A 13,571-nucleotide genomic window follows, 5' to 3' on the forward strand; every position below is an offset into this window, starting at 1 on the left:
TATGATAGCTGTCTTTGCTACCGAAATAAGTGGTCTAAGACCAATGTCAATAAAACTTACCAAAATATTGTTCAGTGCCAAGGAGCAAAGGAAAGTTGGGATAAAAATGAATAGCAACCAGATCAAAAAGTCAAATAAAAAGGTTCATAAACTTTCCATTTGTCAAAATACTCAGAAGTATCAATTTTTATGGCTCAAGCCATTATAAATCTTATATAAACCTCTTAACAGACTTTAAGAAAACAGATTGGTTGTGTGGTATAATTATTGTACATTGGACTAAATTTTTGTCTAAGATATATCAATTTAATTATGACTCTTAATAACTATATAAACCAAACTGTTTCTTCTTCAAATACTTTTTTACTGTGTTCAGCCAGAAAATACTGACGAATGCATTGTCTTTGTAAGGTGACTGTATTACAAACAAGATTAATAGTAGCAAGACTAAACCTTAGGTGCAGATAATCAAATTTGAATGGTACAAGGATTAATATACATCGAATAAGACTTCTGCATGATTTAAATCAGATGGTAATATCATAAATGTATGTATGTGTGCGTACATATATGCACATATAGAGAGGATGAATGGCTGAGTGAATGAGTGAAAGATGAGAATGTATGAATCAGAGCAACCTGTCTTTGGGTCAATTACTTCACTCTGAAGATGTGTCCAAACATATAAAGAATTTCCTGGTTCGTATTAAAATGCACTTCCAAAAGACCATGAAAACACAAATTTAGTTGACAGACTACAATGGGATTTAGAAAAAGACACAGTGACTATAGACTAAGGTGCGATTTCATGCTGGTGATTTTTCTTTTTTAAAATGTAAGCCACTAATTTTATAAGAAAAAATTTTAAACCAAAAGTTGCATATTAATATTACACACAAACTGAAACAGAGGTGACTTTCGGCACACTGTATACATGCTTACATAAACTCAAATATGTACACATTTAAAACAATTTCCATAGAACATATGAAAGTTCTGAAATACATAAAAGAATTAATACTCTCTACAAAAACTACAATTAGAACATCAATTTGCTATAAGCAATTTGCTATAAAACATCAAGTGCTTTCTTGGAGTTTCAAGTTACCTCTTTAAAACAAGATCTTGCTTGCATATATATAGTCTGTCTCCAAAAAGCAGTGTGGACTTTTTATTTTCAAGAGGTTTATTTTCCAGGTACATTATAAGCTCAAGAAAACAAACCCAACAATTATTCAATATAATTATGTCATAACAACTTAATTGCACATAATGCTTTAAAGTAGGTTTGGATGAAGTTCTCAAACACTTTGGTATGTGTTCTTCAGGGACTTCTATTAGAAATAACAGGAATTATGAGTCCCTTCAATCCCCATTTTGCTTTAAAATGGATAAATCTTTGGTTATAGTTCTATATTTTGGGCATTTTTCTAATTAAAATGGTCCCCAAACCAATAAATGGTGCTGATATACAAGACTTCATTTAACCTGTTCCTGGTGCAGTAGGAAGCTATACACACTCATTTACTATGACATGCCATTGATGGTTTCACTTTTTTACTGATAAGCAGAGAAATCAATCGGTTTAGTCAGCATTTCTCTGTTTATTTTGTTATAATCTAAACTGTACAGTAATTTGCAGTAACTATATATACTGTTGTACAGTACATGTGATTATGATTGGAAAGACGTATGGCATTAAATTTAGAGTTAGCTTACTCAGAATAAGTCAGTATTAGACTGTACAGTGGATTGCACTGACTATAGTAGGCTGTCAGGTAAAGCTTTATTTAAAAAACCCAAACCATTCCATTTACAAGAGAAATTGTTGCAAATGTATAAAACAGCAGATCTACAAGGAGAACACCAAACATACTTTATTAGCACAAAAAAGCAGCCATAACAAGGCACGGCAAGCAGAAACATACATTAGCAGTCAAAGGGTTAGTGTTGCATACAAATATAGCTTTTCTTTTCTGTAGCCTTGGCAATGGCCATCAGGTTGTAAAATAACTTTCTGTAGCAGCAGGTAAGGAAACTAAGGAACACTCACCAGTGGTACAGAGCACATTAACAAAAGGACACAAGAATGGACTCGACTACTTTAGTGCAAAATGTCTAGACAGAACTGTAAATTCAGTTCAATACTAAGAAGCAAACACGAGAACTTGATAGTACTTCCAAATAGCTCACTCAAGTAGTATTGCATACTATTCTAAGTGACAAAAAGGTGCTAAGTAAAGTTATTTACAGATACAATGGTTGTACAGTACCTTTTACGTCTGCAATTTAGGTTTCAGATTTTCCATTAAAAATTAACTGCATTGAAATTCTATAAATTGTACTTAAGCAATTCAGCTATGAGCATTTACAACAAAGCAATAAATACTGCCATCCAAATTATTACAGTTCAACAATAATATCAACACCAGCAACCACTGTAGTTATCATTTCTGACTCATTTGGGCATCTTCTAGGCTCACGGTCTTCACGGCTCACAGACGCGTCACGGGCACAGGGGAAGATCCGACAGTGACAAACCAACAAGCGGACTGCACATGCCAGCTCTGAGAACCACACACAGGACTACACTGCAGCAGCTACTCCTGATGTGTTTTAAGTTAAAGCACTCATTAAAAAAAATTAACACCTAAGGCCTTTAAATAAAATTCTCCTACCAACTTTAGAAGTCTGAGATTTTAAGAACTACTATTTAGAAAAACTGGTTTACTTAACAGTACCTTTTGCAGAAGAGAAAAGGAGACTGACTATAAACTATGTCAACACTTAAGTGAACTGCACTATGCCCTTGTGGCCAGAAAATTGCATTTATTTCTTATCTAAAAGGAAGGCAGTCTTTATTTTTTGGACTTGCAAAGCTTGATTTATAGTAACTACAAATATCACTACTTTGGAAGGGTATAGAAAAATTCTTAGAAAAAATAATTTCAAACATTAGTCACACTGTTGAAATACTCATCCAATATTAACAATTTGTTCTTCAGTAAGAAATAGAATTCTTCATAGCAAATGCCCCAGAACTGCCTCACTCCATTACTACAGCCATTAAAAACCAAACAGCTAAATCTGCACAAAGTTGCTGTAGCCTTAGCGAACTCCTGTAGTTCTTATCGTGTTGTATCAATAGGCACCACATGATTCTGAGTGACAGCAGATCACATCTGACGGATACTAACACTAAGCTCACATACTTTACTGAAAAAACCTAACACTGACACGTGTGCTTGCTATAGGTGTACTGTCTAATGCACATAAAAGCAGATCTAGAACAGGAGAGTTTACTTTGCCTTGACTGGTTCTCGTTCTAACCAGCGAACTCTAACTTTTTGTTTATAATGATACTCTTTTAAAAAATCCTGTAACATTGATGGTAAAGGGAGACCATCAATTCCATCATATGTAGTGCATCTGCAGATTACTGCACGGCAGATATATTGCAAGCTAAAAGGAAAAGTCCTATTTAGTGAGATAGTAAGCAATGGTTCAAAAAACATGCAAGAACTGGGATCTTTATAATGTTCCAAAAGTCCTGTTACAGTGGAGGAGTGAAATACACATGGGTCGTGAGCATCAAAACTAAAGTTGTGATTCCACTGTTCAATTCGGGCATGCAGGGATCTGTTGTAGCGACGGAAGCTCACAGAGAAGAGGTAGTCCTCTTGTGCGGAGTCCCTGAGCAAAAATGTGCCTTCAGGTTTCCCTTCTAGAAGGGCTTCTGCTTCATAACGGTCCATCACTCCCCAGTAGCAGGGATTCCCTGTAATCTGAAGCAAATCAGGCACGAGGCAGTGAATGTAGTCAATCTGTGTGTGGACTTTCCAAGCTCCCTGTCTGCTAACGTGGGCATGGCTGTCTCCAGAGACCTGACGCTGCTTCTGCCTACGTGACTGCAAACACAGTGTGGTTGTGTCCTCTTCTGAGTCACAATTAGCTTGTGGTATTGCAGAATTGTCCCCACTTATTTCAGTCATTCCAGGAGCTAACTTTGGTCCCAGTTTATATAATGGATTAACCTGTGCAGTGGCTTCAAATGTATGTATTTGTGCATTGGGAGGGGGGTCAACCCCTTCTTCAATACTAAGACGCCTTCTCTCTCTAAGCCTATCCTCTTCATCTTCTGTAGAAACCAACGATGGATCAAATGTATCAAAAAATGTTGAATGTGGGCTCACGGGGGCTGTATGCTGTTTAATCAAATGCCATTTTTGGGCTAAATCTGAGCCAGCAGGAAAAGGACATTTCTCAAGCATTAATTCAGAAAGGTGTATTTTTCTTTTATTAGAAAAAAGAGGCTTTGACTGCTTGTTGTAAGTTCTCATTGGAAAACACAAGCCCACAGTATCCTGCAACCTCTGCCTCAGAGAGCGACTTCCTACAGTTCTGCTGGAAACGCTGTCCATGTCGTGCACAGAGCTTACGCCATATCGCCTCTCTCTCCTCTGAAGTCCACTTCGAGTTCTACCAAACTTTTTATCAGTATCCAGTGAGCTCTGAGTCTTTGTAGAGCAGGAATGTTTCTTCTTCCCACCCCATGGAGCATGTCGGGAGTAGGAGTCTCTTCTGACAAGTCTTGTTCCTGGGGTGACACACGGATCATTATCCTTTTCAATGCTTATTTCCACAATCTGAGGAATTTCAGTGGCACAATTTGGGTTTCTTCTTGAAGAATTCTTTGAAGGGCTTAATCCCAGTTGTAAGGCAACATTTTCTCTTAAGGGACTGCTTTGTTGCTGAGGAACTAGGTCTCCTATACTGACGTTTTTCTCTTTGATAGACAAACATCTGTTGGAGTTCGTGTCCACATTTTCAGTACGGCTCCCTCCCTCATGATTGAAGAGATTCTGACACCTGTATTTGAAATTATTCCACATTTTCCCCACTTTATCCATTGATTGTAAGATCTAAAGACAAAACAGGAGAAGGAGAAAAACAAGTTAAAGTGATACGCAAAAAACAGAAAAGGCAGAACCCCACTCCCTTCTCATTGGAACTTTCAGCAACACCGGTGGGGAAGTTGCCTTGCATTGTAAAGGAATGGGGCACACATTCTGTCTGGCAGCTGCCAAGGTCGCCAGGCCCTTCTGTGGCACTGCATCTTTACCCAAGCTAGTTCTCACTTCCCATTTCCTTTCAGACAGGACACTCAGAACTCAGGGGCAAGAAAATAAACCCTCTCAATTAAACTCTGGTTTCTTTTTCCCATGTGTCAATCTAACTTCACTATGACACTGATTGTCTCCTTACTGTGAGTAATTTAGGTACTTGCCTCAGGTATGAAAAGGGAAAATATATTGTGTATTGTTGAAACATATCAGTATTCAACTTCTCAAAAGTTATACGCAGGACCACATTTGTGTAGCACATTAAAATTAGTTCAAAAACCTTAGGAGCTATCTTCCCAATTCCACTTACCAACTGCTATTCCACTCATCTAGCAATCTAAAACTTACAGTTTAATCACTTGTAAAGAATCCTTAATTCTACAATGTATCAAATATTATCCATGATTTTTAAGAAACAGTTTGAGTAGAAAGAAGGATAGGAGAAAAAAAAGACGGTATTTGGGTTTAAATGGAAAGGTGTCTTTAAGCTTCCCAATTCTTTATCCTGGAAGAGCTTAGAAGAAATAGAGCAATAGAAAAAAAGTCATGATATAATAAATAGCAAAAGAAAAACAACAATACATGCAGTTTAGCATCTTTTTTCTTGCTCCTTTAAAAATACCGCAAGCAGTTTATGGTGCTTTGCAAATGAATTATTTCAAGACTGCAACACTGACAGGCACACAGTCGGTCTCATTCAGGAACCTGAAAGTCAGTGTTAAAGAAATGGAAAGACCTGATGAAATTCTAGGTTGGAAATATTTTACCCTCAGAATTTTGACGGCATCACTCCACTGTTCTAGCAGCTTCTAGTGTGGCTGTTGAAAAGTCCAATGTCATGCCAATTCCAAATCTTCTTATGTGACCTATTTTGTTTCATGAAAAACTATAGCTTCCCTGTATTCTTTGACCATTCATTGTGCTGGGCCCTTTAGATGTTCTTCCCACTGTCCCCCTCCTTCTCTTCTGGAAGTCCTTTTTAGTAGATACTAGACCTCTCAGATTCACCTTTTGATTATCATATATTTTCTTTTCAATATTGTACTTCTTTTCTTTTTCTACTGTCTGATGGATTTCTCTGGCATTACTTTCTAACACTTCTAATTCACTTGCAATTTTTTCTATCATACTTTTAATTTCCAAGACTTTCTTTTTCTCTGAATGTTCTTTTTAACAGCACCCTAGTCTAACTTCTTGGATGTAGTATCTTATTTTGCTAAAGACACAAAAATTCTCATTATTTTCTTCCTTGTAACATTTTAAATATTCTTATCTATTTCTTCTCAGTACCTTTTTCTTTTTAAGTCTTTAGGTCTCTTTTTTATTTTAGAGGCCTTCCACAAATATCTGATGGTCCCTGACTATTCATTAGCACTAACATGCTAATCAGAAACTCTGTCTGCTTTGTGGGGGTTGTTTGTTAACTAGTTGGCTTTACTACAGGTGATGAAGCAATGAGTTAAGTTTTCTTATTAGGAATCCCCCAAAGCAGTATCTGTTAAGTCTGTCCTCATCTCAGAGAGAAACGTTCCTATCTCTCCTCTGGGACATACAGGGGTGGGCAAAAGTAGGTTAATATTAATATAATAATTCATAAATAAGTAATAATACAGGATAAGCTCTGTTTTTTGCATACTCACAACTGTTAAGCCTACTTTGCCCACCCCTGTATATACCTGACAGCCGTGTTCTGAGAGCAGAGGGCAAGAGAACAGTGGGGTCTTAACCTCGATATTCAGACTTTAGTTTAAGTCCACACTTTTCAAAAGGTGTCCTTATTTGTAAAAGACATCCCAACTCCGGCTATGACTGAACCTCTTAGATTAAACTTCTCCAAGCTCTAACTTCTAGTTTCATCCAAGGTAAAAGAACAATAGTCAGCTTAAAGGGGAGGACTCGTGGGATCTGATATACACAGACTTTCAACCACCCGTTTCCAGCTCCGAACTTCACTCTCACCCTCCGAGGCAGCTGGTCCCTCTAATTTCTGAGCCGGCAGTGCAAACTGGTTTGCCCCCCAGCGTGCTCATTTGCAGGCACTCAGACCACCTCTCCCAGTTCTGTCCATTTCTAGCTACCTGCTTTTACCAAGAACTTAACCAATCAGGACGATTTCTGTCTTCTCTCATTTGCTTTCTACTTCTGAGTTTATGCCTTATGACTTTTTTAGTCCTTTTGTTTTAGTGGGTTCCAGAAGAGCATAAAAATAAAAATGTTAATGTTCACTCAACCTGACACATTTAACTGGAAATTCCCCTTTCCGACTGATAAAGAAACAAATGGTACCACACAGAAAATCACCACCCAGATCAGTGAGCCTTTCTAGATGGAGAAGAGCAGAGTTTTCTGAGATGAGGGGTCCATGCAACAACACTGGCTGCATAATATAATCACCTGGAAACTGCATGATGCGCAGGTCCCTCCCAAGAGACTCTGATTTAACTGGTCTGGAGCTGAGCATGAACACTGCTATTTTTTGTATAAGCTTTGGGTGGTGCTCCAATGGTAGCTCCAAAAGAGACAAGAAAAAGGACATTGCTCTGTATTGGGGGCGTGAATAATACTAGATAAACTATGTGCCACAATCTCATCACTATTTCTCGTCTTTTTACTTGTGCCATATATACCAGAGGCCTACAGGATCTCAGTAGAGACCGTCTAGAACAGTGACTCTTAAACTATCTGCAATGAACAGCCAGTTTCTCTTTAATTTCACAGACTTATTCTTTTGTAAGATATAGTAAGAATAAATTACTGGAATAAAATGTACAAAAAAAGGCATGAAGTGCAAGTGCATTATTAGATTGAACAGGCATAAAGTAACTGTCAAACCACTATCAAATATTTTAAATACTTACTTTTAATTTCTATACCTAACTTGAAACAGACTGGCAATGAACTGCAGACGGGCCCCAACCCACAGCCTATACTCTGAGCAGCTCTGGTCTCCAGCTTGTGCTGTCCAGTTCATGTGGCGACTGAGTCCCTGAAGTTTGGCTAGTGCAACCTACTCAAGTGATCATAGTGTGGGTATAATTGGTTAAGTATTATTAAAATTAATTTCATCTGCTTCTTTTTACTATTTCAATGTGGTTACTAAAATATTTAAAATTCCATGTATGATTCAAATTATATTTCTTTCACAGGGGTCAGCAAACTAGCCCGAGAACCAAATACGGCCAGTGGACTATTTCTGGATGGACCCTAGCTAAGAATCGTTTTTACATTTTTAAAGAGATTTCATCCCACCCCACAAAGAACACCGAGAGAAACCACATGTAGCCTGCAAAGCCTAAAATATTTTCCATCTGGCCCTTTACAGAAAAAGTTTGCTGACCCTGGTCAGCAGTATGTAAGATTATAAACCACGCCATGGTAGACGTTAGAAGAGTAATATTCAAGGATTCCAGAGTCTCTCTCTCCATGTTTACAACAAAAATTTTGTAGCTATCTAAAAATATTTTTTGACAAGCAAATTACACCTGAAAAATGACTGTTTTAGAAAGCAACCAAACTTAAAACCGCTCATCTCCTTAGAGAGTTGTTTGTACGTTGAATAAACTGAATAAACAGGCAGGACATGTAGAAAACAACTGCACTTGCCAGGTTACAAAAGGACGTTTCTGACGCTTTCAGTTTAATAAAAAGCATAAAACTTAATAATTTCTCTATTTCTAATATGAATATTGTTAATAAATTACATTGTGACAAAAAATTCTAATTTAAAGGAAGACAATTATGCTTCCACATCCCTTGGGAATACAGAGCAGAATTTTTCTTGATGTGGGAAATGCTATGTGGGCGGCTGTAATACTGGCAATAAAAAAAAATTCTGATAATGATTCATAGAAGAGTCCATGTAAGAATCAGGAAGGCATTTCAACTATCTTAATGTTTACGATGTCCATTTTGAGGTTGTTTTGCTGTTAAATTTTAGGAAATATGTTTAGCTGAAACCCTCTGAGACCTAAATTACAACTCTATTTCCTTATGTGCAGTTACACATGGCTTAAAAAGCATTAAATTTCAACTATATTGATTCTAGAATAAAAGGTACTCATCCATTACAACCTTTCATATTTCCATACCTGCATAGCTATCTTGAAACTATCCAAAACAAGTTTCTAAAACTCATTCCTTCCTCCAAGGACAATCATAATTTAAAACTGGCTTTATAATGTCGCTATCAGTTAAATAGCTTTTGTTCAAAACTGACATTTAAAAGGATAAGCTATAAACCAGAATTATGAAAATGAGAGGTCAAATTCCATTACCAAAAAATGTACATACATAAGAATATTAAAGACTACAGTCAATGGACCTCATAATGCCAAGTTGTATCTATTACAAAATTTCCACAAAACAAAATAATTGAAATAGTTTCCAGGAGTTCATTTCAATGGGACTTAATCCATACTTTATTAGAAATAAATTAATTCAACAAGTTTTAAGACTACATAGCATGCCATAGTGGTTAAAAAGGAAGAACATGACAACTCCAATTCCCCCTCTCCTGTGTAGTCTATCTAGACCACTGAGTCATGACAGCACCTTCCGACAGAAAGTCCTCCAGCCACAGTAACAAAACTTGGAACACACTGATTGAAGAAAGTGGTTCTGTGCCAAGTTCAGGTTACAAAGGCATTTTAGGGGATTCAACTTTTGACTGATATTTTGAAGGCATTTCAACAAGTTTTAGAAAAAGATAACACCATGTCAAATACTTCTGACCCAGAATTCAGGGATATGTGGCTGTCATTGCTATGTCCCTTCAAAAAACCAAGAACTACTTGGGCTGTTTAAAAATATATGTATTTTTAATCATTATTTACACACTTTACTGTGACTATCCAACTGGATGTCTATTTATCTTTTATGTTGCTATTTAATATTATGTTCAACCATATAAAATTACTGTTTTGTGGGTAATAAGTAGTCATATAATTCAACCTCAGAACTCCACTCTTACAACATACATAGCATTTATACAGAACTACTATTTTCAACTGGTATGCCTCAAGAATTTTTAAAACATGCAATATCTGACTATTTAGTCAGGGGCATTGACCTCTTTTCTCATAGACTGTCAAATTAAAAATGACAACAGCCAACACTAGACAGCAATAGCTGTCAACAGCAATGACAACAGCCAACACTGGTCAACAATAGCTGTCTGGTGTAAATAAATAAAAATTATACCTATTTTGTTAGATGGGCAAAATATTTTTTGATGTGCTAAAAAATTTTAGTAATTAGTTTATGTATGGTATGAGATGAAAAAGATTAGAAATCACTGCAGTAGACTATGTATTAGGTTGGCCATAAAGTTGTTTCTTTTTTCCAGAAGATGGCTCTAGTAGCATTTAGTTTGTCTTTGACTTCATTTGAAACGATCCTATTAGATTGTATTGCGACAGCTGTCCTATCAGGGCACATATGAAAATAACTTAATCAAAATTGGTGAATTTTTGTGTAGTCATTTTAATATTGAAGATGAAAGAAAATAAGCAACATTTTTGGCATATTATGCTTTGTTATTTCAAGAAAGGTAAAAATGCAACTGAAATGCAAGAAAAGATTTGTGCAGTATATGGAGAAAGTGCTATCATTGAACGTGTCAAAAGTCGTTTGCGGAGTTTCATGCTAGAGATTTCTCGCTCCACGGTTGGGTAGACCAGTTGAAGTTGACAGGAATCAAGGCTTTAACTGAAAACAGTCAACATTATACTATGTGGGAGATAGCCAGCATACTCAAAACATCCAAATCAATAAGTTATTGGTGAAAATGAAAAGTGTGCCTTTTATTTTATGGAAAACCCTAAGTGGACTTTTTGGCCAACCCAATCCATGTATGTATGCACTCAAAACATGTGGAGCCTACTGATCCAGTATGCCCAAGCACTTCTGTTCCCACTGGATGAGTTGTATTTTTACTGAGTTAGTTATATTAGCTTCCAAACCTGTTCATGTCACTTACACTTATCATTGTAATTATGTGACTTAATTAAGTGTTCATTAACCAAATGAAAGTGGGAGAGTGGGAAAGACTGAATTCAATGACTTTGAAATGCTTAATAAAAGCAACTTATGCTACTGAAGTAGGTATAAGCAAGAAATAGTAAAAATATTAGGAAAAGTATTGCAAAGATCTATAAGAATTCTAAACTCAGAGTGCATCAGAATAGCCTAAATTCTTGTTCTATGTAAAACACTCAAACTGGCCCTGGCTGGTATGGCTCAGTGGATCGAGTGCCAGTCTGCAAACCAAATGGTTGCCAGTTTGATTCCCAGTCAGAACATATGCCTGGGTTGCAGGACAGGCCCGCAGCAGGGGGCACACAAGAGACAACCACACATTGTTCTATCTCTCCCTCTCTTTTTCCCTCCCTTCCCCTCTTTCTAAAAATAAATAAAATCTTTAAAAAATAAAAATAAAAAACACAAACTGGAAATCTTACATCATACATTATGGGTATGGTTTCTGCAAGATAAACAATATGAAACTGCAACAGGTGGATCTAGTATCCAAAAAAAGACTTTGGCCCCTTAATCAAAGGACTGACAAATGAACATGCAGGTTTATTCTTAGAATAAAATATTTAAGGTATGTATCCTTTTAATGATTTCTTGCCTTATTAGACTTTGTAGGCTGCTGGTTCTGACTGAATCAGACAAGAGGTCGTGCTCAATAACCATTTAATTAAAGTTTATAGTCTGCCAGAGGGAATAGCATATACAAAGTCCTACTGGTAACAGGGAGGCAAGATCTAATTTAAGGAGCAGTAAGCAAGAACCACTTCTTTGTGAGGTAGTTATTTCAAAATTTTGTCCTGAGGGATGATTAAAAATGAATTAGGGAATAGCATTTGCAAAGGTTCTGCGGCAGGAATGAGCATGGCATGAATACTAGCTGATGTTAATGACCCAGACTAGTGTGTGACGGGAAGAGTGCCAAGACGAAGTGAAGAGGTAGGCCTTGTAACCCCTGATAAGAGAACAGGAATGGGTACTGACACTGTGGTGGAGACTACCGCAGAGATGTGGGTGAAACATGGACAATGGTGGTGATAGTAGGGATGGATTTGAAATGTTACGAAGTCAAATCACAGGATTAATGTTTGACAGCTAGTGGGTAATGAAAAAAAGGGAGGTATCAAAAATAAATGTCAAGTTTCTGACTTGAGAAAACAGATGCTAGAGATGCTATTTTGGAGACAGGAAACAACAGAGCAGATTTGGCAAGTGAGGGACTGGAGAGAGTTAATAATTTCAATTTAGAAAATGCTGCAGTTGAGACTGTCACTGAGACATCTAAGTGAAGCCTCATTAGTCCCTCAATGTACATTCATATAGTGGATTACTACACAGCAAGGATGATAAACTTCAGGTAGTTGCATCTATGCACATGAATCTCAAAAACATAATGCTTAGAGAAATAAATCTTACAGATGATGTGTACATTATGAATTCATTTACCTTTTAAACTGGCAAACCCCAAAATGTACTGTTTAAGTATACATACATATATAATAAAAATATAAAAAGGAAATGGTTACCTATTTGGAGGATGGATATAGAATTAGGGAGAGGCACTCAGGAAGCTTTTAAAACACTGGTGATTTTCTATTTCTTAGCCTGGGTACTGGGGACATGGTTTTTACTTATAAACTATTCTTTAGACTGCACTTACATTTTATACACTTGTTCCTGTACATGATATATTGCATAATAAAATTTTAAATTATACAGACCACATTTTGACCACAGTGGGAATTAATAACCAAGTAGTATACAAAAAAAAGCCACTAGGAAAATAGAAAGCTCTCATAATTCATAGGTAAAAGAGAAATCCAAAACTGAAAATCATAGACTATTTAGAAAATAACATATTAATACATTGCAATTTTTTCCTGCATGACAATTTGGCAATATTTATCAAAATGCTTTTACTCTTTAACTTGGCAATCATTTATTCTAGACTAGATAGTTACCCTAAAGCAGGCAAAGTTTAAAAAAAAAAAAGGAACCACCAGAAAAAAACATTAAACTAAACCAGTTTCTCTAATGTAATACAGAGGCTAGCAAACTTTTTCTGAAAAGGGTCACAGTGTAAGTAAATACCTGAGGCTTTGCAAGCCATATGTTCTCTGGAAATTATCAAACTCTGCCATTGTGACCAAGTAAGCATAAATGTTTGTCAATAAAACTTTACTATGGTCAATGAAATTCAAATTTCATATAATCCCCACTTGTCACAAAGTATTCTCCTGATTTTTTTTCAACCATTTAAAAATGTAAAATCCATTCTTGGCTTAGAGGCTGTACAAAAACAAGTAGCAGACCAGATTTGGCCTATAGGCCATAGTTTGCCAACCTCTCATAAAGTACATCATAAAACCTTTGATATTACATTTACTAAAACAAATGTTCATTCTAGGGTACAATTTG

General features: G+C 36.4%; 1 protein-coding gene across 2 annotated transcripts in view; it reads right to left on the minus strand.

Moving 5' to 3' along the window:
* Positions 1–1,158: 1,158 nt before the first annotated feature.
* The window catches only part of SOCS5 (suppressor of cytokine signaling 5), a 61,387-nt gene continuing 48,974 nt past the window's right edge, over positions 1,159–13,571 (minus strand). For both annotated transcript variants that reach the window (XM_045827565.1, XM_045827564.1), the window contains exon 3: positions 1,159–4,922. In XM_045827565.1, coding sequence (XP_045683521.1) covers positions 3,300–4,910 — 1,611 coding nt within the window. In that variant the 5' untranslated portion in view covers positions 4,911–4,922 and the 3' untranslated portion in view covers positions 1,159–3,299. The remainder of the gene's footprint in view (positions 4,923–13,571) is intronic.

The sequence above is a fragment of the Phyllostomus hastatus genome, unplaced genomic scaffold (genome assembly GCF_019186645.2).
Source record: "Phyllostomus hastatus isolate PE091 unplaced genomic scaffold, TTU_PhHast_1.1 phas_scaffold_78, whole genome shotgun sequence".
NCBI classification, from domain to species: domain Eukaryota; kingdom Metazoa; phylum Chordata; class Mammalia; order Chiroptera; family Phyllostomidae; genus Phyllostomus; species Phyllostomus hastatus.